At 35.8% G+C, this 19378-nt stretch overlaps 1 protein-coding gene across 1 annotated transcript in view; it reads left to right on the forward strand.

The window, feature by feature from the left end:
• Window positions 1–18497, forward strand: part of LOC126185019 (pre-mRNA-splicing factor 38B-like) — an 80289-nt gene extending 61792 nt beyond the window's left edge. Inside the window, exons 8-9 of the mRNA XM_049927743.1 lie at window positions 4509–4838; window positions 5437–18497. Of these exons, the coding sequence (XP_049783700.1) occupies window positions 4509–4838; window positions 5437–5458 (352 nt within the window). The 3' untranslated portion in view covers window positions 5459–18497. The remainder of the gene's footprint in view (window positions 1–4508; window positions 4839–5436) is intronic.
• The last annotated feature ends 881 nt before the right edge of the window (window positions 18498–19378 follow it).

The raw sequence follows: 19378 nt of genomic DNA on the forward strand, positions 1-19378 counted from the left end.
TTAGAAAAGCGTTACTTTCAAAGTAAATTTCTTTTTACGCAAGATGAATTATGTTACGTGTGTGAAAGTGGGATGGATATCTAAATCACAGAGCGTTCGAAACTGAACAGTTTGAGGACCAGCCACTTCAAGAATTTCGAGCCGAGGCATTTATGTCACAATTTTAAATTTTCTGGCACATTTGTGTGATGTATCTTAAAGTATATCACACCAAAAAAAGACCAATATTACACGTGAAAGCTTAGCTTTTCTTGTAGATATACGGTACTGTGTACGTTAATGTAAACCGTTAACTTTTCCTCTTGTGTGTTCGCGCTATGTAACCAGTAATCTTGCTAGTGGCTGACTATAACACGTGCCCTATGCTCTGAATAGCTGCTGTCATCGGCTGGCGAGATCTCGTGGCTTGAGATATGACTCACTTACAAAAGGACTTCACAACCTCGGTTGCAACGCTCCGGAAACTAACAAGCTGTGTTTGGTGCAATTCGAATTTATACTTTCGTAATACGAAAATATGCAGCGTATATGTTGCTGCAAATCAAAGGTCTTTCCAAAACTTCTCTGCTCCGGCTTTTCTTTTTTTTCCAGGAAGTTCTACGCGATTATATAAAACGTTAACCATTCGAAGGATTGATAAGTTTTACAGTTCCGAGGGAACTTTTTCTGTGCTAAGTGACAGTAGGTCGCCCGGGAAAAAGCATATTTTTTAAACGGGATATCCGGGAGAAATCCGGGAATAATCCGGGAATTTTTTTTCCTTGTCCCTGTATACACCCTGTAGTATGAAAGTTTGCTGGTGCCAGGAAAAGAGTTGTTTAACCCATGTGCAGAAGCCAAAAATCTATTTGCAAATTTTGCCCTTACAGTGTCGAAGTCCCATAGAGTAAATACGTCTAATTTTGGCATTGCCCACATTTTGTTTTACCATGCTAGAAACAGGAACCTAGGATTCTGAACACGTTTAATACACCGATCTTTGGCCTAAACATTGTTGGCTTAATTTTAGGATACGAGGGCTGTTCAAACAGTATCCGACTTTATCTTTTATTGCTGAAACCAACAATGGTATCAGGGCGGGCACACACTTATGTTTGTAGGCATACATAGTGCGCGTGCCTGATTTTGACAAATGAACACATGTAACTGATAGTCATCAGTTTTTGTGTTGCGAGTAAAATGACAGAAAAAGTGGAACAATGTTATAATCCCAAATTTTATTTTAAGCTTGGCAGTTGTCAAGTTGAAATTATATAAAAGATTCAGTGGTACAACCACTTCAAGAATGGTCACTCATTAGTGAAGATTGAATTACATTCAGGTATACCCTCAACATCCACAAATAAGGCTTGTTGTTATTGATCACATAAGGACGCTGGTGATGCAGGGCAGATGAATCATGATCAGAAAACTTGGAGATGAAGTTACAATTAGTACTGGTACCATTCATTCTGTTTTAATGAAACCTTGGGACCTCAGGAATATCTCGTCAAAATTTGTGCCAAAGTTTCTGACAACTAAGCCGAAGCAACTTTGTTTGCAGAACACACAGGATGTGCTGGATACTGTGAACAGTAATCCCAACTTTCTTAACACAGTGATCATTGATGATGAGTCCTGGTTTTATCAGTATGACTGAGAAACAATATTCCAGTCATCACAGAGGATGCATCCATCATCCCCAAGACCCAAAAAATTGAGGCAAGATCACAGCAATGTGAAAGTCATGTTGACAATCTTTTTTGATTCCAGTGGTGTTGTCCAACACATGCACGTCCCAGAAGCTAATCATGTCAGTAAGGACTACTACCAAGAGGTTCTGTGTCAACTTTGTGAAGCAGTGAGATGTAAACGTCTGGACTTTGGGACAGTAGGCATTTGGCACTGTCACCACAATAACGCACTCACTTATCATCCTCAATTAATTTGGAGTTTTTTGTAACTTGTTTATTAGCCTCCCTATCCCTCTGACCCAGCACCAAGTGAGTTATGGCTTTTCCCTAAACTGGAAAAAAAACTTTGAAAGGGACCAGATTTCAGAACAGGGAAGACATTATGCAGAATTTGGCAGGGCAACTGTGCACCATACCGGAAGACAGTTTCTAACAATGGTTCCAGCAGTAGCAGCAGCGTTGGGAGAGGTGAAGGGGATTACATCGAACATGACTAGTGTCGAACAATTGTATCCGAATAAAGATTGATTTTATGAATAAAACTTGGGTACTGTTTGAACAGCTCTCGTACAACCTAGAGTCTTTCAGTGTTTCCTTCACCACTGCCTGAAGTATTCATACCTTCATATTACTCAAAAGTTACTGGTTGAAGAAATTCATTTTCCTGCAATAATGATGCAGTCTTTACTTTTAACTGGTTATACAAATAATGTTTTATCTGGTGACTTCAGAATTTTTGATATTTTTATGTCACAAATAATACCAAAAATGATGAGTTTTGGGAAGATCTGTAATGTGGTGGATCAATTAAACAACATATTTTTGTAGTACACAAGTAGAAATAAGAAAATCATGAAATTTTGTTTTTACGTTCATTAACACACAAATCAATATCATGCTGCTCACTTTGCTTCAGTCAGCCTCTCACAACACAGACATGCGACATCATGTTACCTTTTTCTTGCAGTAACACAGACTGCTGAGAATATTTATTTCAATATTTGTTCAGTGTAGGAAACTGCCCCCTCAGTTTTATAACATTTTTGTATGGGAGTGGGAAAAATGCTAAATTGTGTGGCATTTACTAAAAATTGCCAATTTATGGTATGTCACTAAAACTCACAGATTATACTGTTTTTCACTTTCTCATATATGTAAAATTTTCCTTTTGCTACTAATTATGTATTGCAACATAGAAGCGTGCTAGTTCCAAGAAAACAAATGTTTAACCCATGTACAGAAACCAAAAATCTTGGTGTCAGTTTTACCCTAACAGTGTTGAAGTTCCATAGTGCAGATAGGTCTTATTTTGGCAGTGCCCACATTTTGTGTTACCCTGCAGGTTTGTGTGTGTTTTTATGGTATTCGATTGCCTCACTCGATGTCCATTTTTACCCATTTTGTGTCACTAGATTTCCAAATAGTTCTTGCAAAGGCATCATGACTGATGTCTTTCACATTCTGTAACTTGTTTGGTTCTGTAGGGCAATCAGTTATGAACAGTTAAGTGCAACAGACCACAATCTAACTGATGTGTAACTGTTTAGCCACAACTTTTACCTCTGTTAATGCCATGAATTCATTATTCAGTGGTATGATGGGCTGGAACCAGAGGTATAATGATGTTCTAATGATAAATTTTGTTATTCAAAGCCAGGTAACCGAGCTGCATGATATTGTGATCATCCTAGCTGAGACTAGTCATAATAGTGTTAGAAATAGAGTAATTTATTATGATACTAATTACCTTGACAGTAATTTTGTTCATTTGATATTTACTTGACTCATTGAGAGCTTATGATGACCATAAATAACTCAGTCAGCCAATACTTCTTATTTTGCAGGACTTTCATGCGCTCTTAATTTTTTCTTTGACACTATATTTGCATGTTAAATAGATTATTATATTGGTTGATTCTCTCACCTGCCTCTGTAGTGTTATTGAGGGTGGGGATAATCAGTTTTCATTAACCCTTACACTGTTGTGAACATGTATACTAGTCCTTCTACGCCGTTCCCCAGGTGTTTCAGACATGTATATGCCTGCCGCTTGGATTTCCCTATAGTGCTATGAACATTGAATGTATCATAAGCTGTCGACCTCTCACTGCTGCAGATGAGTTATTTCCATGTCTTGGCAAATAAAAAAAGTTTTGAGTATTTATGCCTCATTATGTGCTATCATTTGCAGAAATCCTCGTTTCAGTATCTTGAACTATTCATGAGATATGACAATTTTTATGGCCACACTATTCGCAATGTGCAAGGCTGTGAATGGGTGTGTCACATGCGACTGTCCTTCAGCTATAAAACCCAGTAACTCGAGCATGAAAAGAGATAATATTGTTCTCTCAATTTTAAATAAAATTTCAGTATCTTATCTACATTTCATTTACTGAAATTTATGAGCTCAAATCAACAATACACAAAGCTTGTGCATTGCATTTTTACCTTTGTGAACTCTTTAAAATTTGCTGCATCGTTATACTTAATTTGATGCAGTGCAGTAAGAATGATGGATAATGAAAAGAAATTCAGCTCTTTATTGAGTGAAGATATCAGATTGTAAGATGTGCAAAAATATTTCTTTTTTTTTTTCCAAATAGTTTTTGAAAAATCGGATAAATATTTCATATCAGCCAGAATGCCATCTCTCAGCAGAAACACCAGCATTTGACAAGCAGTACAGCCGTAACAAAGGCCACCTCAGCAAAGAATGCAAAGAGCTCATCTATAGCAGTGAAAGGCTTACTTTGTATGCTGTTTTTGTCTCACATTGAAATCATGCTTCCATCTGTGTGTTCAAACAGTGACTGCTGTTTTTACTTGTTGCAGCCCTGTTCGTCGAAGCTCACCTGACGATTTTGCTGCAGAGCTCAGAAGAGAAAAGGAACGTCAGAAACGGGAGAGAGAAAAAGAGAGGGAAAGAGAAAGAGATCGGGATAAAGAAAAAGACCGACACAGAGATAAAGACAGGGATCGAGAACGGGATAGGGAAAGAGACAGAGAAAAATTGAGGGAAAGGGACCGTTCTCGTGACAGGGCTCATGAACGCTCTAGGGTCTGGGACAGAGAGGATTCCCGTGACAAAGATCGCAGTCGAGATAAGGATAAAGACTTGGATCGTGCTTATGACAAAGAGAGGGATTATTCTCGAGAAACACGGTATGTATATTTCAATATTTCAGTTGTATCTGTTATCCACAAACTTTTTCTTTTCCATTTCCCTGAGGGTGTAACAGAAAGTAGGATAAGTCAACTTCACTCAGATTATAAGGCATTCGGAGAGAAAATAACAAGCTCTACTTCCCGTATGTAGTTTTGCTAACAATGAAATGGAAGCTTTGTCTTCTGATTCATATTAACCTTCTAGTGAGTTAACACAGATGTGCTGACACAATAAATATGTATATGTTTCATGTCATCATAGCTGAAGCCACAATTTCATTGAAGAGTAATAGGAGGTTCCTGCCTGTGGTGAACCAGGAACTCCTTTAATGCTCGATTTCACCCAAAATACAGTATAGAAGATGAAGGAAAGTGTTACAAATTGGTGCTGTAGCTTATTTTGAACTGCAGCATATTTGATCTCAAACGTCGGCAGAGTTATTGTTTGTGCTAATTAAGTATTACAGATCAGGGGGCAAAGATAAAGTTAGTGGATAATATGATAATTTTTTTTTTCCATTACAGTGAAATATATCTTTTACCTGAGTATGAAGTAAAATACTAACATAGTTTTCCTGGTATGTTTTTTTTCCAGCCATAAAAGGAAACGGAGCTGAAATTTGCAGACACTTTGTATTATTGAGTGTGTGTCAGAGAGAGAGAGAGAGAGAGAGAGAGAGAGAGAGAGAGAGAGAGAGAGAGAGAGAGAGAACTGTATGCAGTCTCCGCTCTACAGAACTTACAGATTTTGATATTGTGAGCTGTATGACTGCTGTATAGGTGGCTGTATCTGCTGTAACTTCTAATTTGTGAGAAGTTGATACAAAGATCATTTAAATTAAAACTGGGAACAATACAGTTTGATATATTAAATATCTCAAATCATTACAAGAAATGCAAGAACTATTTTTGATCATCAAAAATTTCAGCTTTTATTTTGAAACAAAGGAAATTTGTTTTGAGCTTTATTTCAAGAGTGGTTCTTGAATTGTTGTTAAAAGATGGCATAGTGTGAGAATTTTTGTAAAGAAATATTAACTAAATTATTAAAAATGTGAGACTGCGTGTTAGCCATGTGTGAGCCTATGAAAGCAATTCATTGCATATCACTTTCAAGTAGTGTGTTTTATTTGTTTGACTATAGAATTAAGTCTACAGAAATGTAATTTACTTGTAGATAAAAGTATACCCCAAACATGTTTCCTCACTAAAACTTGGTCAAATTTGTGCCTAATTTTTCACCTTCTACCAGTAGAGTTTGTGGAGATAACTGTTAAGGTTGCCTGATATTTACTGGTTTGAAATACTTTTACTTCAAGCACGTCAAAACAATACTGTTTTTGCAGTAAGGACAGTAGTTGTAGTCACCGGCCTCAAACTGATATGAGGTCTGTCACACACAGGTCTCATCCTAGATAACAGTCCATAATTGTTACGAGTGAAGATCACAGAATGTGTGCCTGAATGAAAACACTAATGCCATATCGGTACCAGTCAAAATATTATCTTAACTGTGTGTTTGAGCTGAAGTGCTAAGACGTCAATGATCTATCATTACAAAGTAATCAGAAATGCCTTGATTACAAACAACGGCTCAGTACAAAGCAGATTTAATATCAGTTACCACAATTTGTTCAGCTAAATCAAAGATCGACTCATCCAGTGTTGAATAACAATCTTGACATTGTCCCAGTACTTCACATAATGATATTTTGTATTTAACAAGATATGAACTTTTTGTTGATACGTCCCCCCCCCCCTCTCACCCCTCCCCCCACTGGATTTCACACCCACATCAAAAATGGATTTTTGATACTGATTATAATAAACTCACTCCCATTTGTAACCTTACTGTAACTGCATTTTACAGTTATGGTAATTTTTCTGGCTGTCAACAAGTATACCATAGTAAATATATTGTCACATTTTGTTTTTCACAAAGTATAGTGAAGTATTTTAAGTTTTGATTTTTTACAAAATGGGACACACAACATCTGTGAATCATGGCTTTTGAATTGTCATATATCTTTTATAAATATCACGCATCATTTGTCAGTGTTCCTTTGAATCTTGTTAGTTCATGTGTATTGTGGATGGTGCAACTCAGTTTTTCACAACAAACTATTCCTATTTTTTTAATTGTGTAATTTTCATTCTTTCTCATATGCATGTTGGATTATGGCTCACCTCCTCCCTCTCTTCTGTTTTTGCAGTATTAATTTTTCATCTAAATTTTAACAATGCTGTGTGGTTTTTTTACGTCTTTTTTTTCTTTTCTTTCTGAGTAACAGTTTTCATATGTTTTGTGCAAACAATAATAATAATAATAATAATAATAATAATAATAATTGCTCTAATTTGAAAAGAATAAAAAAATTAACTACATATATACAAATATTTGTATTGAGACATGTATGCTCAGCATGAGAAACGTTTAAATCAAAATTACAAGTACTGTATAAATACTCAGTATTGCTTCAAATTTACTGCTAGAAATAGCAAAACAGCTACCTCCTTAGCCTCAGGGGATCTTCTTTCCACAGAAGAAGCTGAAAAGAAGTACTCCAAGAAACCTAATATCAGCATGAATATGAATACTGTGTATGAAAACCCATATTATATGAACAAACAAAACCACTCACAATAAATCTGTTACCCTTTATTGAATGTGAAAGTTGGTATAATGCACCTAATACCCTTGTTAAAGTTCAAAAAGTGCTGGAAGACTCGTTTGTCATTTTGAATTTGAATGAAATATATGCAATCAGAATAATTTGCCAGATTTGGTTGTGCAATCACTGTCTTTGCACCTTGCAAGCCATTGTATTGTAATGTATGTTAACCGGGGACCTAGAAACGACGGAGGCGCTCCATTCCTGCCACAGCCGCAGTGGTCCGCAACCCCACGACGACTTCCGCAGTCCACTCCACCCCTCCGCCGCCCCTCACCGAACCCAGGGTTATTGAGCGGTTCAGCCCACGGTGGACCCCCCAGGGAATGTCTCACACCAAACGAGTGTAACCCCTATGTTTGCGTGGTAGAGTAATGGCGGCGTACGCGTACGTGGAGAACTTGTTTGCGCAGCAATCGCCGACATAGTGTAACTGAGGTGGAATAAGGGGAATCAGCCCGCATTCACCGAGGCAGATGGAAAACTGCCTAAAAACCATCCACAGACTGGCCGGTTCACCAGACCGACCTCGACACACATCCGCCGGGCGGATTTGTGCCGGGGACCAGGCACTCCTTCCTGTCCAGAACTGCAAGCCATGATAAGCTTTTTTTTCCTCTGGAATATTTTTGGTTAAATATCCCTTTTATAGATATGGAGGTGTAGCAAAGTGGTGCATGGCTTTTAGGTAACAATAGGAGTGAACCACGCACTACTGTTCTGGCAGTGGTATAAAAGAAATGTGAGGTTTTGTGAGTACAATGAAACGCAGTACGATGTTTGAAGACATGCTTCTTTGGTTTTAATTTGAATGATCTTTGTACTGATATAAAACAAAGTATTTTACTGTAGAATATTTTAATTGCAGTGATGAAGTAGTATTGATTAATCAAACATTATATATAAACATTAAATGTTGTTGAAGTAAACAATTGTTAAGGTATCACAGAAAATGTCGAGAAGTGTGTGCATATTCACCTGTTCGTGTGACTGAATGTATTTTTTCCCTTATCTATTATTTATGTCAACTTTATTGTCAGAATGTTAAATGTAGTTAAATTCTAACAGTACATTACATACCCGTCATGTATCCTCCAATTTCTTTGAACTCCAATTTATGCACTCTAATGCCTTTTCAGTATCACCATTACACATTTACCTTACTAGATAATAAAAAGAATCTGGGGTACATAAGCACAAATGGAAAATTAATGTTTTATTGTGTTTTGAGATTTGGTTGGCTTTTGCTATTTGTATTGACAGGTTGTCTACTTTGACACTGAAAGTATTTGTTTTGTCAAAAAGAAACCTGATAAATAATTAGAAATTTACTAAGCATGTTGGAAATAATGTCATGAAATTACTACATCCTGTGTCCAGGAGTACATCAGTAGTTTGATAACAGTTTGAGGGCATGGAGAATCTCTCTGAATAACAGACTGATGACTGGAATCAGTCAGAATTGTTGTGTACTATCTGCCTCTCTCTCTCTCTCTCTCTCTCTCTCTCTCTCTCTCTCTCTCTCTCTCTTTCTCTCTCTCTGAACTGTGCTAATTTATGATTTCTACGTGAAAAAAAGGTGGTGAATAGTTTAAAACAGACAACTTTCTTACTGATTGAACATCTGTTTTACAATAAGTTCCACTGGAAACTTATTTTGTTTATGTATCACTAGTAGTATTTGTATGCTGTTTTTGTTATATGCAGCTTTTTGCTGGCATTCGCATTTTTATTACTGAAATTCATCTTTCTTTGTTACTTCTCCTAAACACCACAATAAATAGTGTATAGTGAATATTTTTATTAAATCATATACAGTGTTGTGTGGATTTTATTTTCATTCATTTTGTAATAGCTCTGAAAAGTTAGTACTTCATTTTTAGTATGTTGGTGGTGTAAGACATAAAGATGTACTCTTAAGTATGTTTTCTCAGTTTTATGATGAACAAAAAACATCTGTCAAATGATGATAACTGGGCGGCTATTCCAGCCCAATATGATTGGCTTCATCGAGAAATCTATTTTATGATTAATATAGAAATTACAGCCTGCAGAGCATACTTAGACATGGATCAAAATTTTTATAAAGGTATTTAGTAGAGGAAATACATAAGTAATGGAGTTACATTGTTAATGACTCATGATGGATGTAAGTAGATAATATAGGAGACACGAGTGACCTCAAATGTTCGCCAGTAGTAACTTTGTAAAATGTTTGTTTCTGTGATTTAATTATAAGGTGCATTCAGAAAGAAACAAGCCAGAGACTGTAAAGTGAAAACCACTGAAAGTATCACAATGCTTTTGCTTACAGAAGAAAGTGTGGTTCCTGTATGAATGCAGAGACCCCAAGCCCATTCCAAGAGGGGTATGGGCACACATCACATGATGACAAAGCGAGCACATTCTTGTGTCAACCATGCACCAAACTTAATAGTGCTGAAAATAGAGAAAGAGAGGCTTCAGAAGAAGAACAAAGGGGTGTTGTGTTTCCTTACAGTGAAAGGAGTGTGGGGGAACGGAATTACATTGGACAATGGCACAAGTGTACGGATAGCACTGCATGTCTATTGCAGTTCGAAGCTCTGTGGCAGTGGCTGCCAACATAATTTGCTAGTCTTCAATAATGAGGGCATCCACCTGCTGGGCAGTGGTATCGGTAATGTGGTGTGGTATTCCAGATTGTGCATCATTGGCCAACTTCCTTCATTCTTCTTTGAATTGCTTTGCCATGCCTTGACCATTGTGGCGGACATGCCATGCTCTCCATACATTTGTGTCATTCTTTGATGAATTTCCACCCCTGCACTCCTTCTGATGTCTTAAGATGCACTACCCTCCTTTGATCTTTCTTCTTCAGAAGTCTCTATTCCACTGTTCTCAGCTAGACTAAGTGCAATGGACAGTGAATGTGTGTAAGTGCTTGCTCCGTCGTCACTAGGGCGTGTGCCTCTGTCCCTCTAGTGGTGAGTGTGGTGTGTCAGCACTCTCATAGGGACCACACCTTCTTCCATAGGTAATGGCATTATAATCCCTTCTGCAGTTCTCATTCTACAGCCTCTGGTTTGTTTCTTTTTGAATGCAATTTGTAGATTTGTGCACCAATATTTGTGACATTAGAAGAACATCTACTTACCCACTGCTGAAGCAGTAATAATCACAGAAACACACATTTAAAAACTCTAATCTGCAAATTGTGTAATTTCTTATAGAGGAAGATGAAAAAACAGAAAACACAAATTAAAAGTTTTCCGGTGATTTAGGGCAAGGAATAGTTGTGTCAAAATATGTATCTTGGTTAATTTGAGACTCTTCCATTGTTCTCTCTGACTGCTACATTGTACTTTAATGGTCAATGATGATTAGGAGTGCCTTTTGATCCTTTTTGGCATTTTTACATCTCATGCTTGAAAACAGTTTTAAAAGTTCAAAAAGCTTGACATTCAAGCGAGTTTTAAAAGTTGTATGTCAATCAGTTTTATTTTTCATTTTTTAATATTATATTTGATAAACTGACACTACTCCTTTTGCAAATGTTCAGTATCTTGACATCTCAAGTGTGGGATTGAGTCATGATCTGTAGACATAGTTCTCTGCATAACATTTCCTCTACTGCTACAGAACAGACTGTCAGAGGCTTTATTGTTAGGTGTTCTGATTATCCCTCCTTAGCTGCTGACAGATAAGTAATACTTTGAACACTTTTCTGCTACAATTGTTAATATTTTGCCATATTTTACATTTTAATTGCATTTGTATGGAAATTGGACAAATATCTGCTGTTTGCTTTAAGACCAAAATCTTCAGTAATGTACATGACATACAAAGAAGATAACTCTGTCAGTGGTTGAAATATTGTATCCAAAATGGAATCAGCTGTGCTAGGTACTGGAAAACATACCATCAATTAGTTATGCTGGGAAATTCTCCTAGAAATCAAACCAAAGCCTATTAGATCAGCAAGGTGATGATAAGCAAGAAGTAGAGAGAAGTGACATGAATATGTATATGTAAACAGCGACCTGAATTGATGATGTATAAAAATTTCTGTGGCCAAAAAGAATCTAAAACCAACAGAAAGGTGGTAGATTTAATTGGTTGAGTATTAATCCTTTCACTGGGGTGTTGGGAAATGACGCAAAACCCGCATGCAGCCCTAGAAATTGACTTTCTCTCACAGCCAAATCTCTCTCTCTCTCTCTCTCTCTCTCTCTCTCTCTCTCTCTCTCTCTCTCTCTCAAGTCAGGAGTAAGAAATTAAACTCTTGTGTGTCTAAATATAACTTACACATTTTTATTTATACAGTTTTACAAAAATGATTACTTAGAATTTCCTCCACACCCCACCGGATCATAATAATGAAATTACTATCAAGCACATTGTTTTTTGATGAGACCAGTATGTGGGATGGGCAGTCTTGATGGCCCTCACATTGGAAAGGCCACGCTGGAAAATGCTCTTTTGGGAAAGCAACAAGCATTAGAATGGGACTGTGGAACAATGCAATTTCGACGCTTAGAGTAACAGAAACAGACATAACAGAGAACATTACTCATCAAGACAATGCAATATAAGAAACTGATTTAAAACAATTGAAGCATATGAAACTGAAAACTGAACCTGTACACACCACCTGACATCTAACAATTGCCACTCATTTATATATGGGTTTAACAGTCAAAGGGTTAATTTGAGAGGCAAGTGAGAAGTACAGTGGCAGAATAAACTCCAAATAGGAAGTTATTTGCTGTGGGAGGATGGTTGATGGTTGAAAAACTAAGAAGTTTCTTCCCTATATGTTGTCTTTTACAGTAGCTGGAGGTAATTGAGTGCCACCATACTGGAATAAGATAGCTACCATTTATTTAACACACATTGATTGAGAATAATGTCTTTTGTTGGGAAATTTAGTTATGCTTTTATATCTCAAAATAGCCGCATTGACTGTAAAACAGATTGTTCTTGCACTTTGCATATTAACCATTAAATTTGCTATTTAAATATTATTATAAGATTCATTGTGTATGGTTATTGCCGTATGTTAATTGGAGCCAGATCTTCCTGTAATGTATTGCTTCAGACTAACTTTTCTACTGTCATTGTTACTATTTCACCTTTGAAAGTGATGAATGTTGGAGGTCGTTCATCTGAGGGTTATGCAACTGAAATATTAACGTCATAAATATTGACTGTCCATGCAGAAGTATGAAGTAAAAATCTTTGCAAGTTTTGTTGTGGTGGCATTGATAACTGTCTTTCCAATGCCTTTAACTTTTATTTTCCATTCTCCTAATACTAGTCCGTAACATATCACGGCATCCAGTTTTTTTGTCATGGTTAGATATTATAATCTGATCATGGGGCTCTCTTATTCACTAAAACCTCATGAAAGGCAAGTTATTAAGCCATACCAGTAAGCAGCATATATCATTATTGTTATATTTTCATCATTACTACGTCATTTAAGGTTTTTCCCAGGTTTTAATATCATTCATCAGAGATTTTTGCACTCCATGCACATTTTCTTCACTGTTTTCAGATAAGGAAATTAGCTCTAACCTGCATAGTTCATCTGGGGTTAGCAATGGTTTTGCTCCAGCTCACTTGAGTACACTGCAGCCCACAAGAAAAATGGGAATCTTGTTTTATACTGAGAATCCTTAAATGTTTGGTGTAATCAAAGTTGCTTCATTGAGGAAGAGTTTATGTAGCTTTATCCTCCATTTTAATACAAGATGCTCAAAAAATAAAAGTACAGAATTCAATAACAGTTCCTGTGACTATTATAATACTGTTTTCTTTTACTAGGAATCAGGAGAGTTCTAATGGTTGGTACAGTTGTCCCCGGTCCTGCAAACCTCTTGAGTCAGATATAGAAAGCCAAGAAACAAAAATTAGTGTGCAAATGAATGTTTCCCAGATTTGTTGGTTTTTTTTTTCTCGTAATATGGCAACTTGTAAGTCGGTCATTCTTCACCAATATTAGTAAGTGAAATATTCAAAGAAGAACTATTTTATATTCTTGTTGGAGGTTTGTCTGACTTTTGATAGATTTTAGCAATCCCTTTATTGTTCAGCATATTTTGATAATTATACTATAGCTAAAAAAAGAGTTTGCTGTTGTTGTTGATAAACCAATATGTGCTAGTAGTGAGCAGATGTTCAGCCTCAATTCCATCCTCATACTATGCACAACATTTGTTGTGAATGGATATCAATGAAATTTCATTGGGCTTTTGTTGTCATATTCCGTTAAAGAGTTGGCAAAGCTGCTAGTTGTATGTTGTTATAATGTAACTTCGTTTTCACAACATTTATCACTGTAACTGAGTTGATGAATGTATGGTAAGATGTGGCTGGAATGAGCGATTCCCATTTATACTGTTTGATATTATGGTGATGCTGATATTTGTTATTCTAGGTTATATGGATTGCCAATGTTGTTAGTTGCTATTTATTGGATACATGTGTTACATGATTCTTTTGTTGTAGTTCTCTTGATTTAATTTGCATTTGTACAGATCATCTGCATTTGCTTGTCTTCACAACTGTCAGATTGAAACATAGGCATGTGTGCAACAGATATGCAGTATTATTTGTTATAAATGTTGAATGCTGAATTATTTTGCACAGCATGAATATATTACTCCTGAACATATCAACTAATGAAGTTCCATCTCTGTTTCACAAATTTCTTGGTTCTCTGTGACTCCAGTTCATGTATAATATTGTTGTGGTGTATAATTTTATCCTCCTCAGTGTGTAGCTTTCACTACACTAGACGTAGTAGTTACTACCTGTAGACAAAGGTACATGAGGTGGGGGGAGGGGGGGTGGGGTGCGCGTGCACTTACACACACACACACACACACACACACACACACACACACACATTCTCATAGTCTGGTTTTTGTTGCCATTCAGATAAACAGTTTGTTCCTTATTGCTGCTCCTAGGTTCTATAACCCCTGGCCAAGTTCCAGTTCTCCAATAATTACAGTGTCATTCAAGCTTCTGCTCTTCCCATGATTTGTCCTATCTTTCCTGTGCCAAAGGCAAATTCTTAGTTGTAGAGCATTCATTCAGTTTCTAATACCTGGTGTTGGTAGATAACGATTAACTTAGGGTTATCAGAGATCAAAACTTCCATGACATCATTACCCATATAAACGCTGTGTGACTTCTTACTAACACCCCTCCTCCCCTTGTCGTCACCACCACCACAAACAAATGACTTGTAAAACCTGTCATCATTGTGTTAATTCAGTTTTTGAGCCAGTTTTATTATTTACTTTGCCCATTTGAAACTTCCTACATTTTCTTTATTTTGCTACCTCCAGAAACATTTCTTCAGAGTAGTAGAATTGTTTCATGTGTTCACAGTTTGCAACATTATTTTTTTCTCTAATTTCTATACTGTCATCAACTAGACATTCTCCCCATTTGCACATGGTTGTCTTCATTTGCATCCCTCATTTTCGGGACTCCAGGTCTCTGTTTCTTATTAATAATTTGAAGAAGAACAACCATTATAGAGTAAATTTGTTTTCCTTGCCTTATGTGTACCAAGTATATATCCTAACACAGCACAAATAAGTTTAGGTGCAGTGGCCATGTTGTTGTTTTCCGTTGGTCTTCGTCGGCTCTGATGTGGCAGTATGAACGTCATGCATTTATCTCCATAAGGATATTTGCAAAGTAGGAGAGAACTACTGGAAATGCTATTATTGTCTGTGACTTGTGATTGTATAGATTAGCTATAGAGTCTTGCTGACAGAAAGTAGTGATACAGGTACAGGTCTTAGTTTGACACATTATTTTAATCTGTCCAGATGTTCATTTCTGTGCAAGATACAGTCTTGGTAACACTTCCATATAATGATAGATACAGAAAATGATATTTAACAATTGAACAATTTTTTTTTTAAAGAAATTTCCGTCATTGACTGTAAGTTTGTATTCATTTATGTCATACAATCATGATTTCGGCTTTGTAGCCATTCTCAAGTGCAATTTGAAATCACAAAAATATCTGACCTTCCTAAATGATATGTCAGTGTCAAAATAACATTTATCTGGTCTTATAAACTGGTCATTATATTAAAGGATATGAATACATATCAAAGACACACAGTATATGTATGGTACTCATGTCCTTTAATGTGATGACTGTTTTATAAGACCAGATGAGTGTTTCTTTGATGATGGCATATCATTTAGACAGGTTGGACAGTTTTTGATATTTCAAATTGCACCTGAGAATGGCTATAAACCCAAAATCATGATTGTGTGAAATGAATTAATGCAAATTGACACTCAGACGGAAGAAATTTCTTTCAAGAAGTTCTACTTGACTGTGGTCCCCAATGAAGGAAAAATCATTAATTCAACAAAGGTATGGAACACTGAGAGTAGTTAATAATTGTAATTTGAAATTTTCAAATGATTCAGCCTTTTAGTGCATTCCAGTCCATGATGTACAAAAGTTTTTTTAAACATATCATTAGCATAAACAAGTGTTCATTCTGGGTAATACTGAGGATAAATTACCCACTGAACATTACTGTACATCATTGCCATTCAGCTATTTGCCATCAGTAATTATAGTGGCAGTGTTTGCAGAAGACATTTAAATATTAATTTACATCTTATTAAATGATTATTATTTTCTTTCCATGTTTTCTTATACTTTGTACCTTGTCATAGTTTGTATTTCAGCCTTGTAGCCCCTGGTACCCAGCTTTACAAAAGTCCAAAATGTTTGGACTGTTTTAAAGCTTACAGTACATTTAAATTTCTGACTTATATTCCCTTTTATTCATTTGAAATGTAACAAACTTGTGAAAGTCATTTTAATTAAAACAGCATACAAACTAATCAATCTACCTCAAAAAATGAAAGTGATCTTGTTCTTTTGGTTGGCTGTCCAGAACATTTATTTTCTGGAGGAAGCAAACATAATTTTCAATTCTGTACTGTATTCTATAATTTCATCTTATTACTGGCATGATAAGCATCATATTTTATTTTGATCATGAAGTAATATACTCAGTTTATATCAAAACAAATGTATGTCACACTTTAAAAAAAAAGGGGGGGGGGGGTGAGCCATGTAGGATGATGTAACAATACTTTTATTTCGTGACCTTTTCAAGGTACAGAAATGAGGTTTTCAGAAGATGACAGTACACAGAGGTACTATGAAAAGAGATATTGAAACATGTTATGGTGTGCTTCTTTTAACAACATTTGAAAGTTTTTGAAAGTACGACGATTAAACTCTCATTGGTGTTGAAACTTTTGACTAAAATATACCAGAAATGTGCTAAAATTGAAAGACAAGATAGCTGTGATTGGCTGTTGCACTATAAACACAAGGGGGATCTGTTATGTTAGGCTCTGCCATAATATGCAGATAGAAGACAAGCCTACACTGCTAAGATGAAACATATTTCCTCTTGATCTTAATTTATTTTACATAGATACAATGTCAGCTTCAGTTGCTGTAAGTGGAGCTACATTCTAACTTCTAGCCTGTCAGGAGGGGTTGAGTAAAACTATTTCAAATGTGTGTACATACTTGAATAGAACAGCATTTTTGGGAACAGTTAAAGGGCTAGATATGACAGTGGAGCCTGTCATGAGAGCCCCACTTAGCAATGTTTACACCACAGTTGACAAATTCTAGACAACTCTATCATTTAACTTTAGCACATTTTTTGGATATTTTTCCAAAAAGTTTGTCAATATTAACAACATTACAGCACTATATTCATCACCCTGCATATGAAATGGTAAACTGTGTAAAATACACAACAAACAAAAGATATGTTACACACTCTACCACTACACATCATCTGTGTATATTAATTAGCTCCCATTCATAAGTTGAACATGTATTCATGGAAAATGAAACTACAGATAAAATTTAAAAAACCAAGACACAAAGTTCATAAATAAGCTATGTGAATAGGAAATATTACAGGATATGTATCAAGAGTTTAAATGCTTTTTTTTCAAATTTGTAAAGAATATGTTGATGGCAATTTTCTTCAGTCAGGCAGCTGTGTTCACAGCTCCCTGAGATATGTATTTAATAATGAAAAATGAATGTATTTAAATGAATTTTCAAAATGTGTAACAGCATGTCTTCACAGGGAAAATAGTTTGCCTTTTGATAATCTGAGCATGATGCAGTGAATGACTGATAATGCTTTTGAAAGGACTTTGTATTCGTATGAAACATTTCACCGGCTCTTGTTTCGATATATATCACAGTCTCATTTTGTCAGAGCTAATGTAATCACAAAGTACTTACTTTTGTAAATTATTTGTAGGTTCCGATGTGTAAAAAGGCAATATATGTACTTAAAATTAATGTAACTTTTGAATAATATTTTTGTTTAGAGGAGAGACAAAGATAGAAGGAATAACTTACTAGAAATCAACTCTACAATGTAATTGTCATAGATTCACTAAATTCATGATTTTCCTTTCTCTCCACATCCTCCTCCACCCCCCCCCCCCCTCCCCCGTCTCTCTCTCTCTCTCTCTCTCTCTCTCTCTCTCTCTCTCTCTCTCTCTCTTGCATAAAACCTCCTTACACACATATGCAAAAAAAACCTCTTATTTTCATAATATGTTCTTTCCCATTCATAGTATTTGCACAAGTTGTTATATTGTTACTTGATAGACATCTATGTGAACACTGCACTGAAAATGGAAGCTTATGTACCACTCACTCAAGTACATTGTTTCATTATTCTATTGATATTTTGAATTTTGTAAAAAAGAAAAAAACAGTCTGTTCCTCTGTACTGATTTTTATGTACCTTATTTAAGAACCTCATTGGGAAAGTCTCAGGGGACTTTTCTTTCACGAAAAGGAAGAAAGAAAGATAACATAGAATTTTTGAAATGTCTCTGTGTGTAAAGTTCAAATATCTTTTGATACAATAAAGTTATGTATAGGTATGCCTCTGAATTATTGGTCTCTTATCTTCCTGCTAACTGTATACTTTGATGTACACCCTGATACAGACTTAGAATCATTACTGTCATTGAAAAAAATACTAATACTGGACTGCATGCTCTCATTATCATTTATGGGATATGTGTAGATATGCTGCATATTGAATAAGCTGCTGAAAAGGTGACTTCTCATATTTTGAGAATTATTACTATAGAAATAAAAAGAGATTGCCCTGCCTTTATTTTAGTGAATATGTTAGTTGAAGTTGATGACTTATGGTTTACACTGATTGTCTCGTGTGTTACATCATTACAAAGTCTCTAGCAACATCCAGAATTATGAAAGTTCCTTAGTTACTAATGAAAGAAATCATTTTGAAACACTGAGTATCAGGTGTGCTTATCTTTATGGAAAAGTTTTTCAGTTGTAATTACTTTCAGAAGAAAACTAACATGCAAAATTTCCTGTTAAATGGTGACTACCTACCACTCAAATGGCCTTACTAAATGTTATAATAGGATGTTGACTCAGGGAGACTGTGATACAATAATACCTGTCCTGCTAGTGGCACACTATGCGTGGAAGCAAGATACTGCAGGTTTCGAGCTCTTTGTCATACTTCTAAGGCTATGAGGGCAAAATGATATTCTTCATGATTATACCAAATGGTTATCACAAAAACTGATTAAGCATGATGTCTGATCCACATATGGATCTCAGATGTCCAGAATAACAACACAGACCACTGCAATTCTCCATCAAATACAGACCAGGTGACTTAATATGGGTTTTTGTTTGTGCAGAAATTCAGGCACTCAGAATAATTATTTAAATGTAGTTTTATTCTGTACTGAATGTTGCGCTGCAAACGCAATCTTATATAAAGAAGACTT

The sequence above is a fragment of the Schistocerca cancellata genome, chromosome 4, assembly GCF_023864275.1.
Source record: "Schistocerca cancellata isolate TAMUIC-IGC-003103 chromosome 4, iqSchCanc2.1, whole genome shotgun sequence".
Taxonomy (NCBI): domain Eukaryota; kingdom Metazoa; phylum Arthropoda; class Insecta; order Orthoptera; family Acrididae; genus Schistocerca; species Schistocerca cancellata.